Source organism: Lampris incognitus, chromosome 12 (assembly GCF_029633865.1).
Source record: "Lampris incognitus isolate fLamInc1 chromosome 12, fLamInc1.hap2, whole genome shotgun sequence".
In the NCBI taxonomy this organism is placed as follows: domain Eukaryota; kingdom Metazoa; phylum Chordata; class Actinopteri; order Lampriformes; family Lampridae; genus Lampris; species Lampris incognitus.
The window spans coordinates 34100060-34116401 of record NC_079222.1 but is presented as its reverse complement, the minus strand read 5'-3'; the positions used below and the strand labels follow the sequence as shown (position 1 = coordinate 34116401).

Here is a 16342-nt window from a genome sequence, read left to right as displayed (position 1 = left end):
ATAATTCATAATCACTTCACTTCCTCTTGTTTAAAAAGTTGACGCATGCTCGATAATGCAATTAGAAAATCAAAGAAGTTGGACCAGTTCATCTGGATACAAGGTCTCTTCCCTCATCTGAGTGACCTCCTCAGTTTGCCCCCACCCTTATAAACAATACAGCGGCATAACGACCGAAACCAACGACCGGTTTCATGTGTAAATGTTGGCGTGACCATTAACTAGAGTTACAATGGCCACGTGGATTTCGCAATGTTTACAGTCGCAGCACTGTAAGATGGCGACAGATGTACGTCTGACCATCGGCGTCGCCAGGTCATTTTGCCGGGGCTTAAGCCCCCCAACGTTTTGAGTGTAGCCCCGAATATAATTTCAAATGTAAGCCGATGTGAATATCCGATAGTCTTCGTAACACAACAGCCTGTCAAAATAAACGCAGGTCTCTAAACTAAGTCGGTGTGCGTGTGTGCGCACTGCACATGCGCCGAGTCACATGACACAGGTTAAAGCGGGAAGAGACGAGCAGATGAGAAATGGCAAAGCGTCCAGGAAAAGAAAACGACAACTCAATCTTTCTGGATGTATCCAAAAGAGAAGGAAGGGTAAGAATTTAGCCTATGTAGTAACTTTTCAATAATGCCTGAAAGTGCCTGTTGATTTATAATAAAAATAATAATAATAATAATAATAATAATTATTATTATTATTAATATTATTATCATTATTATTATTATTATTATAAATAGAACATAACACTCAAAGTCGCTTTACTTTGAATAATATGAATTGATATAAATTGGATTCGGCACCTACAATCATGACGAAGAGAAATTCTCCTCATGATTGTAGGCGCCGTTTAGCTAGCGGGCCATACTCGTCTGATTCCACAGCATATTTTTGTTGTCCTTTAGCAGGATTTTTCTCGTAAATATATCAAATTTCCATAAAACGAACTAAAACGGTAACGACGCATTCATTTTACTATAGGCACAAACAAAAGTTAACCATCACATTGAACAGTGCAGCACTACACTGCATGAACTGTATCTGAAAATGCTGTGTGTGTGTGTGTGAGTGAAAGAAAATGTAATATTCCAATAAACTCTTAACATAAATACATTTTTTTTCTCTAGTCTGGTACTGTTAGCATGTCAAAAAATGTTTAATGATAGCAGTTGTGAAGTAGTCTGCTTCTACTCAATACTAATACTAATTACCAACAACCACTAATATTTTAACATCACAATTCACAATTAATCTGGAGAGCAAACAAGTTTTTGAGGCGCACATTTCAATTTTTCAATGATTAAGGCGTGTACTTTGAATGTAAATAAGGTGCCAGAGCGCATTAAAAAAACGTCAAAATAGAGCTTGTTTATCAAAACAATTTTCCGAGGGAAGATCCCCCCTGGACCCCCCCAACAGAAGTCCGGGCTAAGCCCCGAATGTCCTCAAATCCTGGAAACGCCCCTGCATCTGACCTCGACTGAAGAGGTGGAAAGATGATGTGGAAAAGACTGCACAGTCGACACCCATCTACAGGCCAGTGGCCACTCTTTCAAAGATAAGAATGTGCACATGCTTGATAGGGAGGAACGCTGGTTTGAACAGAGAGTCAAAGAGGCCATCTATGTTAAGAGGGAATGACCATCCCTAAACCGGGGGGGGGGGGCTAAGAGTACATCTGTCACCATCTTACAGTGCTGTGATTGCAAACATTCCCAAATCCTCTGTGAATAGTCCACATGGCCATTGTAACTCTAGTTAATGGTCACACCTATCTGCAAATAACCAATCACTGGTTTCGATTGTTATGCCACTGTATTGTTTATAAGGGTGGGGATACCTGCAGCCAGTTGAGACTGAAGAGGTCACTTAGATGAGTGGCGAAACATTCCTCTCTCAAGAAAAGTTGTGTCCAGATGAACTGATTCAACTTTCTTTGATATAAACATCTCATTTACGAACTGACATCCAAAAATTGCATCGCTGCCCAAATTTCATATTGTCCTACAACGACGTCTTCATTCCTGCTCACGTCCTTTGGCCTTCTCAAGTTTCTGATAGTCATCAGATGAGGTTTATTACAATTTGCTTAAAAACTCTTTCACCTGGAAAAAGAAACAGAAGCAGATTAGAAACACCTCATTTGCGGAGGTGAAACTTGTTGTAGCGCAAGTGTGTCTGCTAGTTTGTGCACATGTCTTCAAGGCACGGGATTATTTTAATCCTTGTAGGATTTGAATGGGATACACCTGTTATGTCATGCCAATAAAGCCATTTGAATGTGAAATGGGAAAGATATACATATACACCTTGTTGAGATTTATTGTCCAAGTGGGCTTGAGAATTACTTACCTTCTCAATCATGTCAGCACACTTGACTTTATCGTTTCTAAAGTCGTCGTTCACATCTAGTGTGAGTATCGGCACATTGCTGAGATAGTCAAACTCCATACTGTGGGTCAGAGGTCAAATGAAAAGTGATTAGTGATTTTAAAAATGTTTTTTTTTGCAAGAAACACCCTTTGTCATGTCACTTAAGTTACTTCCCAGAGGAGATGGAGTTCTATTAGGGGAGAGATTTATCTCTGTAAGGAAATGCATAGCCCACAACGGCCTTAAGAAACAATCCGTTTCCCGCGGAATCTATTTCTAAAACACTTAAAGGAGTCAGGTGCATTTCAAATGTATGAGGGAGATTATTTCAGTCCCTTTTTTGCCCTACAGCTTTTTGCATAACTAAGTCCCTCTTGTTGATGTCAAAGACCGGCCAGATCGTAAAGAGGACGTGAAGTAAAATTGCTAGACCCCGTCTTTCTGTCCGACAAATACATGTGGGGTCTCCAGATGAATGCAGAACATTTGTGACGATGATGCGGCATAGAAGTCAGTTTGGATGTTGGTGTTTCTTACTGCATCGTCTTGTGCTGCAGCCAGCTCTCATGCTTAAAGTGGAGTTTCTCCAAGTACTCCAGAGGAATGTCTTGTTCTTCTTGTCTGCCTCTCACGTGTAATCTCTCCAAACATCTCTATACACACACACACAACAAAAGGAAGGAAATAATTGACCTCTTTGTGCGGTTATTGTTAACTTCTTTGAATTCTTTCTTGGCTCTGACCAATTAAGACATTAGCTTCTTCAGATGTCAAAGTAAAAACGGTGCAATTACCATACCGAAACAATACTATCTCGAGCTGGTTGAGTAGCAGTGCACAAAACGAGGCAGGTAAAACTCAGAGAGGGTTACCTCAGGTGCAGCTCTGAGGTAAATGATACCATCAAGCTTGATGTGCTTGCCAAACTGGCTATGGAGCCAGCCATGCCAGTCCTGATAAACAGCCCATTCTGTCTCACTCAGGCACTCGCTCTCATAGAGGTTGGCTGCAAAGATGTACCTAGAGCATGGTGAATATGGGGAAAAGGGAAGAAACTGAACATGGGCAAAAGAAATTTCAACCAAAAATATGTCCTCGCAATCTCAGGATTCAGACAACCATCGGCTCTGTCTGTTAATACCTGTCACTGTAGATTGATCGCTCAAAGAACTGTACTGGATTCTCCGCCTCCCTGAGCTTCCCATTGGTGGACTTGATCTGGGCTCGCACCCTGCTCATGCAAGCGTAACTCTGGAAGGTATAGGCCCACCTCTCAGGTTTTTCATACATCATCTGCAACACATTTCCCCCAGACTTCTGGGACGTCGTTAGCTCCTAGAACACGAAAGTAAGATGGTGAAAATAGGTAAAATACAAAACCAGATCTAGACGCTAAACTGCCTTATAGGACTGTAGTTTAAAGGCAGATTTATGCCAACTACAGATCCGGAGGCCAAACATTTGCATCTATATTGTGTATATGTACATAACTTTGTTTGTATCTATACACATTGCAACCTCACTTGCAAGCCAAGCCATTCAGGTTAAAAATGATCAGCGGGTTGACTGCCGGGAAAGTGGTCTCAGAGATTTCATCTTCCTGAAATAAACATGAGATCTGAATTTCAATGGATGGAGAAATCAAAGAACTGCCATCATGAAGCACTTTCCAGGCTACAGTTATAGGATGATAATAAAACACGCAGGACATGCTTGCCTCCAATGTCCCGTTGTGGATCCATTTATTTCTTCTGTTTGTTTGTTTTTTTGTTTTTGTTTTTTGTGGGTGATGTCTGCAAAATACTTGAAGCTGCTGTGAACCAGAGTCAAATTCCTCGTGTGTATAGGCACACTTGACCAATAAAGTTGGTTTTGATTCTGATTATACCTAATACTACCCCCCCCCCTTTTCTCCCCAATTGTACCCGGCAAATTGCCCCAGTCTTCCCGAGCCACCCCGATCGCTGCCCCACCCCCTCTGCCAATCTGGGGAGAGCTGCAGACTACCGCATGCCTCCTCCGATACATGTGGAGTTGCCAGCCGCTTTTCACCTGACAGTGAGGAGTTTCACCAGGGGGACATAGCGCATGGGAGGCTCACGCTATTCCCCCCCCCCAGTTCCCCCTCCTGCCTGCACAGCCACCCCGACCGACCAGATGAGGTGCTAGTGCAGCAACTGCAGACACGGCCAATTGTGTCTGTTGGGACGCTTCACCAAGTCAGAGGTAACACGGGGATTCGAACCGGCAATCCCTGCGTTGGTATGCAACGGAATAGACCGCTACACTACCCGGACGCCCCCTGAAACAAATACTTGTTAAAACCAACCAGCTGTAATTCTGTTCACTTACTTATCATATATAATCTAAATACTATATGCAAATCATCTTCAAAACTTGAACACTATACGAATTATACTCAGAAGTGAAACTGCAAATCAGCTCTGATGCTGAGCCATGGGTAGAATTACAGTGGTATTTTTCTTATTGGGGTGGTGCTGAAAGGGCATTCAATGATCAAAAAAATTCTTGCATCTGAACTATAGTGGTTAAAGCTACACGTACGTCCGGGATGCAAAGTGTTGTCTATCTTTACTTTCAGACGCAAATCTGACATGTAATCTAGGCTCCCAACTCCCCCTGGCCATCTTTGGTCCTCCGTTTCAATACAGATAGGGGAAATCCTGGAGGAGAGAGGTCCCGCACCACAGAGGAGCCCATTCATTTCCACTCTGCTGACTGAAGTGCTGTGAGATAACAGATGATCCAACCTACACCCATCTACCACAACCTAAACCAGTAGAGGCTGAAAATAGCATTTCCACCCTCTGTAAAGCATAGCAGAAAGAGAGATTCTTACATCAATTTCAAAATGTTGCACGGCTTCCTCTGGGCTAAATCTTACGAACTGATTATGCTGCAAGTCAATGTCCAGCCTCCTAATTCCAATTTCACCTGAAAATGCTGCCATGTTTCATTATGCTAAAAACTCAAGACTACTCATAGCAAGTTACATGAGGTAGGCACAGTGTGCAGGTGTGTGGCTGCTACCGTATGTTAATTACACCCCAAGTTAAATTCACTTTTTCACAAAATTAAGTTGCAAGCCAGTAGTAGGTCACTTTCCGTTTTTGCCATCTTAAACAATGTTAATTTGCACACAAGAGAAATGTTTGCCATTTATGTAAAATCAACTTAATTTAGAGATTTTATTGATCCATGGTAGATGGTATAGAGCACGTAGATGCTCTCTCTCTCTCTCTCTCTCTCTCTCTCTCTCTCTCTCTCTCTCTCTCTCTCTCTCTCTCTCTCTCTCTATATATATATATATATATATATATATATATACACTACCGTTCAAAAGTTTGGGATCACCCAAACAATTTTGTGTTTTCCATGAAAAGTCACACTTATTCACCACCATATTTTGTGAAATGAATAGAAAATAGAGTCAAGACACTGACAAGGTTAGAAATAATGATTTGTATTTGAAATAAGATTTTTTTTACATCAAACTTTGCTTTCGTCAAAGAATCCTCCATTTGCAGCAATTACAGCATTGCAGACCTTTGGCATTCTAGCTGTTAATTTGTTGAGGTAATCTGGAGAAATTGCACCCCACGCTTCCAGAAGCAGCTCCCACAAGTTGGATTGGTTGGATGGGCACTTCTTTGAGCAGATTGAGTTTCTGGAGCATCACATTTGTGGGGTCAATTAAACGCTCAAAATGGCCAGAAAAAGAGAACTTTCATCTGAAACTCGACAGTCTATTCTTGTTCTTAGAAATGAAGGCTATTCCATGCGAGAAATTGCTAAGAAATTGAAGATTTCCTACACCGGTGTGTACTACTCCCTTCAGAGGACAGCACAAACAGGCTCTAACCAGAGTAGAAAAAGAAGTGGGAGGCCGCGTTGCACAACTGAGCAAGAAGATAAGTACATTAGAGTCTCTAGTTTGAGAAACAGACGCCTCACAGGTCCCCAACTGGCATCTTCATTAAATAGTACCTGTTAGAGCCTGTTTGTGCTGTCCTCTGAAGGGAGTAGTACACACCGGTGTAGGAAATCTTCAATTTCTTAGCAATTTCTCGCATGGAATAGCCTTCATTTCTAAGAACAAGAATAGACTGTCGAGTTTCAGATGAAAGTTCTCTTTTTCTGGCCATTTTGAGCGTTTAATTGACCCCACAAATGTGATGCTCCAGAAACTCAATCTGCTCAAAGAAGTGCCCATCCAACCAATCCAACTTGTGGGAGCTGCTTCTGGAAGCGTGGGGTGCAATTTCTCCAGATTACCTCAACAAATTAACAGCTAGAATGCCAAAGGTCTGCAATGCTGTAATTGCTGCAAATGGAGGATTCTTTGACGAAAGCAAAGTTTGAGGTAAAAAAAATCTTATTTCAAATACAAATCATTATTTCTAACCTTGTCAATGTCTTGACTCTATTTTCTATTCATTTCACAACATATGGTGGTGAATAAGTGTGACTTTTCATGGAAAACACAAAATTGTTTGGGTGATCCCAAACTTTTGAACGGTAGTGTATATATATATCGTCACCTTCTCAAAATAATGGCCTAAGTCATATTTTCAAGTTTTTAAAAAAACAGAATAAACTGAAGCTGAAACAAAATTTGTCAGTTTATTGTTTTTTTTTTAAACTTGAAAATATGACTTAGGCCATTATTTTAATAAGGTGACGATATATATATATATATATGGTCTACACATGGTAGATGGTATAGAGCATGGTAGAGCACCCGAAAGTAGTAGTAGTAGTAGTAGTAGTAGATTGATACATGGTAGATGGTAGGTAACCACATGTTTCACCATTTTACACTCAGCAAACAAATTTGCAGGCTACAACAAACTAGCAATATCAGTGCAGGACGCCATTGACACGAAGTTGTATTGGCCTAATGTCTTCTTCTGTACATTGGCAGGCCTGGTCTTTTGTGAGTGATCAGCGGAGGAACGTTGGGTTCTCCTCCTGTGCTGCTTCTCCATGCTGTCAGCAGTATTGCAAATGGCAGTACTGCGTCCAAATCCCCATACGATGTGACGCAATACCCCCAAAGCATTTTCGTGTCTATATTTAAGAACAGTATTTGATAAAGATCTAGTAAAATGCAGTGTTGGTTGATGAATGAAATTTAGCCTAACCTATTCCCATAGCTTGAAGCCAAATTGGGAAGTCACAAGAAAGTTTAAATTAGAGTCCGACATGAACTGATTAAAGTTTCTGTTTGGACACACCATAGATGGACCACCAAAGATGTGTTAAGTACCTCTATTTGTGGACTCTGGGAGAGAATAAATGATATATTACAGTAAAACAGATATAAGAAGAAGAGTTGGCCACAACTTGAACAATTATATTCATCGGTCATTGTGATAGTCTTGTTAAAATCATAGCACAGCTGATTTGGAGACAGTGGCATCAGCTCACAAATCAAGTTCTTACTGAATCCGGTCAAGGGGGTGAATGAAAAGCCTTGAGTAAAGCTATTTGCTCTCGTGAACCAAAAACGTAGCTTCACATTTGTTTTACTGTGTCTTTCTTACCCTCGCCCACACCCCTAAACTCACAACCACAACCAACACATTACATCACAGCCTCCAAAGCTGTGCCTGAATCATTCACTTCCTTTTTACTTAGTGGCACAATTACGGGCCACCTAACTGCTCACAGCCCCCCGTCCGAGATGCTAGACAAGTTTACAGAGCGATAAACACGCAATTAATTTAGCTTTTGTTGCTCCTGGATCATAAAATACCTGCAATGTCACATTTTATTTTGTTTAAAAAAAATAATGAGAAAATATTCTTTAAAGTCTGCTTCATCTGTACACCCCAGTTTATAAAACAGAAGGGGGTATGAAGTCCTGTGCATGAAATATGAGATAAGTTCAGGAACTCCCTGAAAATCTCACTTGTGTGACGTAAAGCCTACTTAATACGGCTCTGTGGGAAGGTTTTACCATTGGAAATGAGGCTGGGGGTGGCGCCAGCTCAACAGTTGATAGAGGGTGGCTCATGTTTATCATAGCGGGGCCATCTGTTCCTCTGGAAGTGTAATTTAATAGAGTCACCAGTGCTTCTATAGACAGATGGCAGCTGCATGCTAAATGCAGGGCCTTTCAGATGACAAGCGACACCCGCTGGCCTGCCTCGCCGTGTTTCCCATTTGGCCATTGGCAGACGAGTTTCACAGTGTACTCACATAGACTCAGGTGGAAGTTAAATAAAATCCCAGAAAATCAAGTTAAATAAATAAACAGTTAAATAAGATCCCAGAAAATCCCATTTTTGTCAAGTTAAATGACTGATTGCACTGTGTACAGCGTCCTCATTTGCGTAAAACTAACTGAATGTCGCCTTTGTCCGCGCTGTAAGGGCGGTTTTTCCTGCAACGTGACCCGTTATGCGTCACTTCCAATGAGGCAGGGCAACTGTGCCCACCTTTGCTAATTAGAAGGGGCGTGCTTGTCTATTTTAGGGCCTGGTCCACACCACTTACCTTTACCTGTGTGTGACGGCTACTTCGCTGAACTGCTACGGTTCCCAAGCGTGTTGGTGTGCACCCAGACTGCATTGCTGCTGCGGCGCTGCTACTGCCAGCGCTATCTTTCTACGCTGAGTTTGTCTTTGATGATGGCCATCAATTATCTAATGTTTCCTTTCATTTCATTACAAATTTCGCTTAGAATTACTTTAGACAGAAAAAGGACAAAGTGTACTCAGTAGTAAAAAATAAATACTGAGAATATGTCTGTGACATTTACTACTACTACTTTCAGCTATATATATATATAATCCAGTGACTTTAGTAAATCCTTTATGAGACAGGCTTGTACTGTCACATAAAGAATTTACTTGACTCACTGGATTATTTTGCTCCTTATTTGTTGAGCACTTTCCCTACCGTTGAGTGTTTATTTTAACAAAGTTATATATAGATTTTAACCAAAGAAACACGTTACGTGTTATTCAATATCAAAATAAATGTTTAACATATTACACAATTTGACAAGAGACAAAGAATAGATCAGCCCCAACAAGCTTCAGGGTAAAAGTGTCCACAAGGTCTTGCATATCACAAAGCTTGTCCATTGCTTTGTCCACTTAAGCATGCCCTCTTGTACTGAACATTGAGGGAAGGATATTTGGCTCTTATGCGATGTACGACACAGGCAGGCAAGACAATGTGGTTCCCTATGCCAAGTCTCTCCCCTTGTAGCACCCACTCAACAAAAAAACAATAAGCTGCCAGACGATATTGTCTGCAGAGCGCAAAAGACAGGAAAGAAGGTGGATATTCATCAGGAAGCTATGCAAGTACTGTTCAATCAGAGTTTCTGAGGAATTCCAATCAGTTCATCTGGTCACAAAGGTTAGTGGGAGAAACACTTCATCACTCATGTAAGTGACTTCGTGACTCAGCTGACTGCGGATCTCCCCACCCAGAGTTGCATAACGACTGAAACCGGCAATTTAACACATTTTTTCATGTGCAAATTGCCATGCATATTAAACCGGCCGCCAATTTCGGTTGTTATGCAACTGTGCCGGTTTTGGTTGTTTACACAGTGGTCACAGTTGTGTAATTGCAAGTTGCCCAAGTGAAGACAACAAATAACGTAAGGGTGACTTTACACCGGGCAACTTTTTGGCCAATATGGCAAGGGAATGTGCTTGCCAACGGGAAATCTAGTGAGACATGGGAAAATGTACAATGTTGCAGTTTTATTTAGCGGACGCTTTTATCCAAAGTGACGTACATCTGAGAGTTAATACAACACAAGCGAGGATCTAGTCAGGAGGCAACAATGCAAGTAAGTGCCAAAAAACTGGGTTCAAGTCCGATAAGACATAGGTGTCAACAGGCAGTGCACAAAGGCAATGCATAGGGTGCATAGAAGTTTGTTTTTTTAATACCATCAGGTGTGGAGGTGTTCGTGAAAGGACTGGGTCTTTAACTTCTTAAAGATGGGGAGGGACTCAGCGGATCAGTAACTCATTGGTAACTCATTCCACCAACGGGGAACTACAGAAGAGAAGAGTCTGGCTAGTGACTTTGGGCCCTGTTGTGTCGGTATTGGCAGTCGCCTTTTATTGGCAGAGCGTAGTGAGCGGGACTGAGTGTAGACCTGAATGAGGGCGTTCAGGTAGCCGTGAGCCATTTTAGTTATTGTTTTTTAAACGAGCATCAAGGTTTTGAATTTGATGTGGGCAGCAACTGGTAGCCAGTGGAGGGATATGAAAAGTGGAGTGCCATGCTGTTTTGGGTTGGTTGAAGACCAGATGCACCGCCACATTCCGGGTCATTTGCAGAGGTTTGAAAGTGCATGCAGGGAGACCTGCCAGTATGGAGTTGCAGTAGTCAATGTGTGATATCTCAAGAGCCTATACCAGGAATTGCTGCATGCTCAGACACGTAGGGTCTAATTTTCCTGATGTTGTACAGGGCAAATCTGCATGACTGAGCAATCGAGGCCACATGAACTTTAAAGATTATCCATCCATCCATTATCCAAGTCGCTTATCTGAAGTCAGGTCGCAGGGATGCTGGAGCCTATCCCAACAGTTGGTCATCACCCAGGTTTCGGGCAGAATCTGTGGGCATGAGTTGGGTTGATGCGAGCTGGCTATTGATATGTTGTTGTAAGGATGGACTGGCTGGGATGACAAGGAGCTCAGTCTTAGACAGGTTAAGCTGAAGGTGGCATTCTTTCATCCATGCAGAGCAAGGCATGACAATTTCCGCGCCGAGACCATGAGGCCATCTGGCGGGAATGATAAGAAGCACTGGGTATCGTCAGCATAGCAACGGTATGAGAAACCATGGGAGCAGATGATTGCACCAAGTGAGGTGGTGTATATTGAGAAGAGAAGGGGAGTGAGCACTGACTCTTGAGGTACCCCTGTGGATAAGTCAGGCGGTTGGGACACGTCTCCCCTCCAAGATACTCCAAAACATCTCCCTGAGAGGTAGGACATAAACCAACAGAGGGCAGATTCTTATACCAAGCTCAGTGAGCTTGAAGAGGAGAATTTGGTGGTTAACCATGTCAAAGGCAGCTGACAGATTTAGCAGCAATAAAGCTGAGGACTGACCAGCAGCTCTAGCCAAATGCAGTGATTCTATTACCGACAGGAGTGCAGTCTCGGTAGAGTGACCCCGCTTAAAGCCAGACCGATTAGGATCGTACAGATTGTTCTCAGAAAGGAATTCGGAGACTTGGTTAAAGACCATGCACTCAAGTATTTTTGATAGAAAGGGTAGGACCCAAACTACACTGAACCCAACCTGGGCTGGGTTGAGTGTAGGTTTTTTTGAGCAGCGGGGTGACCCGAGCTTGCTTAAATGCAGTGGGAACATATCCGTTGTAACTGAGGAGTTGATGATGTGTGTAACTGTGGGATTAAGTGCCGGGGAAATGGTCTGTAAGAGGTTGGATGGTATTAGGTCCAGCAGACAGCTCCAGTAGGGTCCACCAGAAGCTTGGAGACTTCCTCCTTGGTCAGGGGGGAGAATGAGGTGAGTGAGGCACTGTTAGCTGGCAGTAGCAGACAGAGTTGGTCAGACTCAGAGAACTGGTTACCGATGGCAAAAACGTATCAGTAAAGTACGAGGCAAACATGTCAGGAGTGAGCAGAGTGGAGGTGGGAGGAGGAGGTGGATCGCGGAGTGAGTTAAAAGCAAAAAACATTTTTCCAGCATCAGTGGCACCACAGATCTTGTTCCGACAGCAAGTGGTCTTAGCTGTTTTTAAGCTGGAGGAGAATGATACTAGGAGATACTGATACTATCCAGCTCCACGCTGTTGCTCAAACTTGGATTTTCTGGCTCCAACACCTGACAAGATGGCAGCGAGCGTAAAGCCAAACTCTAGGCTTCAAAATGCCCCTTCAGAAACCAGTGGGTGATGTCACAGGTGCTACATCCATCTTTTGTATATAGTCTATGCTCCAGATGTCTCAAATTTGTGTAAATCTGACCTGAGCTCTACTTTCAACACTTTCAACACACCGCTGCTCCTCAACATTTTTGGATGCTCACCTTCCCACAGTCCTCCAGAATATTTCTAGGCCTCTCCTCATAGGAATTAATGAGAGGCTAACCCATTGTTCACACTGGATGCAGAAGGGCTGTGTATCAGCAAAGCCACACTGACAAACGATTTACTACCAAACCAACCAACCAAATAACCTCCATTCATTACCTATGGAATGCAAATAAGCCTGGCCAAGGCATTGTGGGATTGTGTGCGGTGCAGAGTTGATCAGCGATCCAAGAAAAAGAGAGGCTGGAAAGTTACCGTTTTTTAACTCTAAGCAAATGTGTGCAGTGTTGTGTCACAAGAGCCACTCACATTCACCCAAATAGGGCTGTAATAGGACAGCAATGGTCAGTCACACTGAAACAGCCACAAGTGGCCAGATAGATATGGCGATGGTGATGCCATGCGAATTCATCATCTGCCACTATGGCTTTTCACTGCCACTTTATGCTGATGTATATAAAGCCATAAGGGCCCTAATTGGCCATAACTTACTAGCGGTTGTCCACCCATACAACACTTTCACGATAAGTAAGTACGTAAACTTTATTTATATAGCACCTTCCACAGACACAAGTCACAAAGTGCTTCACAGTCAAATAAATAAAACAAGGGTAAGCAACAGATAAAAGTACTTCGCAAACAATAAATAAAACAAAGATAAACAGATAAAACACACCAGAGCTAACAGGGATAAACACAAGCTAACCGGGGGGAATAGAGTGATCCTCCCACGCACTACGTCCCCCTGGCGAAACTCCTCACTGTCAAGTGAAAAGAAACGGCTGGCAACTCCACATGTATCGGAGGAGCCATGTGGTAGTCTGCAGCCCTCCCTGGATGGGCAAAGGGAGTGCAGCAGCGACTTGGAAGAGTGGGGTAATTGGCCATGTACAATTTTTACATGATGATGCTGGTCGTGTGGCTTGGGTCCTGGGCTGTTCTGGTGGCATCTGGACACTGCTTGTCATCCTGTGCATCATATTCTTCATAAATTTTATAAGTCCATTATAATTCTGTTATCCTCCTTCAGTGTTGTAATGTGTAAATTGTGTAAACACAACATCCATTGCACGTTGACCGTCTTGGGAAAGAGATCCCTCCTCTGTTGCTCTCCCTGAAGTTTTGTCCTATTTTTTCTCCCTGTTAAATGTTTTTTTTTTTTTCTTAAGGGAGTTGTTCCTTATCTGATGAGAGGGTCTAAGGACAGGTTGTTGTGTTGCTGTAAAACCCCCTGAGGCAAATTTGTCATTTGTGATATTGGGCTATACAAATAAAATTGACTTGACTTGACATGAGTTGCTAAAGTGTCATTATGGACATCAAATGGTCTTTGTGTGATGACTCTTTATGAGACTGGTCCTTTAAATTGTGCACATTTGCCAGCTCGCTAAACACTGTGCTATTAACAGCCTGTCATAGGGACATTATAGTTTACAAATTTCAAATTTTCATTTGTCTTTATTTTATTCATTTTTTATGTATTTCTTTGCATTCACACATGTTGTTTCAGATATATCAAAAATTGTGTAACACCTTTGATCTACAAATTTGTGTTCCAATAAAGAAAGAAAGGATGCTGCAGGTGGTCATGGTATTATGTAATCCAAGGATGAAACAACTGAGTTGCCTGACATTTGGAATGTGGAGCACTTAAAACAACCACTGTGGAGCAGTTCACTGTTAAATGCTTTGCAGAGGATAGAAGACCAGAGTTCGGGAGAGCTGACAATGGGGATGTCAGATAATCATTTCTCACATGGGAGGCCCATAACATTATCTGTCTCAGTGAGGGTCTATTACATTTTTGATGTTATATTTTTTTCCCACCCTCAAGTTGAGAAATGTGTCCATCAAGGCTACACATTGTGGAATTTATATGGGAGATTTAATTCTATATTGGATCACCTGACAGGTTGAAAGAAAAGGTTCAGGGGAAGGGAGTGTTGTTTGGCCTGTTGCATGAAGAAGATGAGTTGGTTGTTATGAAGGAATTGTCCAGGTTGGACAATGCTCCTTGAATGAAAGCCAGGCAGGGGAATATATGGTTGTGTTGCTTATGGTCAGATCAGGGTTGTGTCAGGTTGGGGTTAGTTGACAAAATTAGATTTTTTTGCTTGATGATTTGGTGGGCTTTTGTCCGGACTTCAGTTGTGGATGAATTCCTAAACCAGTCCTTTATTTTAACAGATAGAGCTAGGGGGAGATGTTTTAGTTGAATTAGGTTGAATAATTGTTGTAAAGTGGATTTGGTATGAACAAGAAGTGGTCTGGGATCTCATTAGTGCTGAAATGGAGACCTGTTTTGGGTCCACTTACATTGTGAACACGTGATTCTGCTGCTAAATCTTTTTTTCTTTTTTTTGGTTCAGTGAGTTCATTTCCTTTTAGGAGAACTATATGTGGAAACACACTAAGACTGCCAAGTTATAAAATGTTTCACATGATGCAATACTACAGGAATGAGACTGACATAAGAAAATTATATATAGCAATAATTGCACAGAATAGTTTTAAGGTTATTCGAAGTCCTTCCTTGGAAGAAACCTCAATCAAAATGAAGACTGTTCATTAAGAATCAAATCTGAACGTTACAGTGTCACTACTTGTCATGGTCCACAGTTCATTCGGTTACCCAAGCAAAGAAATCTGATGTAAGGCCTCTTGATCTCCAGACTGTCACGTCTTAACCGTCGCGCTTTTACTTGCAAACATTAAACTTGTTTTTTTTTCTGTTTTTTGTTTTTTAGTAAGGCAAAAGTGTGTCAATACCTCAAATTCACTGCGATCTGACTGTATGTTGCACCACCTTGCGATGGGTTCGGGTACCACTTCCCAGTCGGCGTTCAAATCATCCAAAAGGCGCACAAACGTGGACTTTCCCGCTGCTGAGGAAACACAGAGGTGCACCGAACGTTCAGGTTCCGCCTTTTTGGATACAATGTATCACGATGACCCGCTGCTTCTCACACACTATTACACCTTCAGTACACCGGGGAATACCAATCAAGCCGATGTACAAATGTCGGCTTAAAACAATTTCGGGACAATTGGCGCGTAAGCAAACATGGTGCAGTTGTTGTTCAACATGTATAGGTATCCAAAAATCAAAAATGTTAGGGCGCGAGTTGTGGAAGCTGCAAAAAAATACAAAATTAACCGTAAGTATTTGTATGTGAATCACTTTTATGCCGTCATCAGAAGTGAGTCCTCCACTTACCAATATTCCCCTCGACGGAAACTCGCTTTATCCGTTTCTCCATCGAGTCGTTCGGCGAACTAGGGCATGATCTCTTGGATATCGGAGCCATAGTTTTCAAATAGGTCCCCCCTTTTTTTTTTTCTTCTAAATATCGTCTTCGTCACTGTGCCTACGACCGTCACGATCAGCTCAACGCAAGCTTGTCTTTCAGACTTTGGCGGCAACAGCTGTCATGAAGTCCAACTGCAGCGGAAGCTCCGCCCCGGAAGTAAAGACGCGCCGGTCCTAAAGGGAGTGGTGTTACCGCTACATCGCCAGGCCGATTTGACGCTCAATTAAGTAATATATATATATATATATATATGTGTGTAAAATTAATTTTGCCCAAATTTTTTATTTCTGTTCCAAGGTCTCCAACTATTTCTGCCGAAAATTTTTTTTTTTTTTTTTAAACAATTTGACCAAGCCATTTCTGGCTTTTTATGGTGTGGAAAGGCACCCGTCGCCAGAGACGCGAATTCAATGGTGGACTTCCTCTGCCAAATTTCCAGATGTATTATTGGGCGACACATCACTCAAAAAAAAATCCCACTTTGGCTTCATTCAACGAGTCTGCCGTGGTGTAAGTCAGAGGCACGGTCCTGTGTTTCATCTTCCCCCATGGCCCTGCTTACCTCCCCTATCCCAGCCCACCC

At 42.3% G+C, this 16342-nt stretch overlaps 1 protein-coding gene across 1 annotated transcript; it reads right to left on the bottom strand.

Annotated features, from left to right (window-relative positions):
* Nucleotides 1-726: 726 nt before the first annotated feature.
* Nucleotides 727-15819, bottom strand: dck (deoxycytidine kinase). The gene is made up of 7 exons (XM_056290755.1): nucleotides 15666-15819; nucleotides 15218-15333; nucleotides 3521-3714; nucleotides 3252-3399; nucleotides 2917-3032; nucleotides 2359-2458; nucleotides 727-2111 (listed from the first exon to the last, which is right to left on the bottom strand). The coding sequence occupies exons 1-7, from the start codon at nucleotides 15754-15756 to the stop codon at nucleotides 2085-2087; spliced, it is 792 nt and encodes a 263-aa protein (XP_056146730.1). The 5' UTR covers nucleotides 15757-15819; the 3' UTR covers nucleotides 727-2084.
* Nucleotides 15820-16342: the final 523 nt, after the last annotated feature.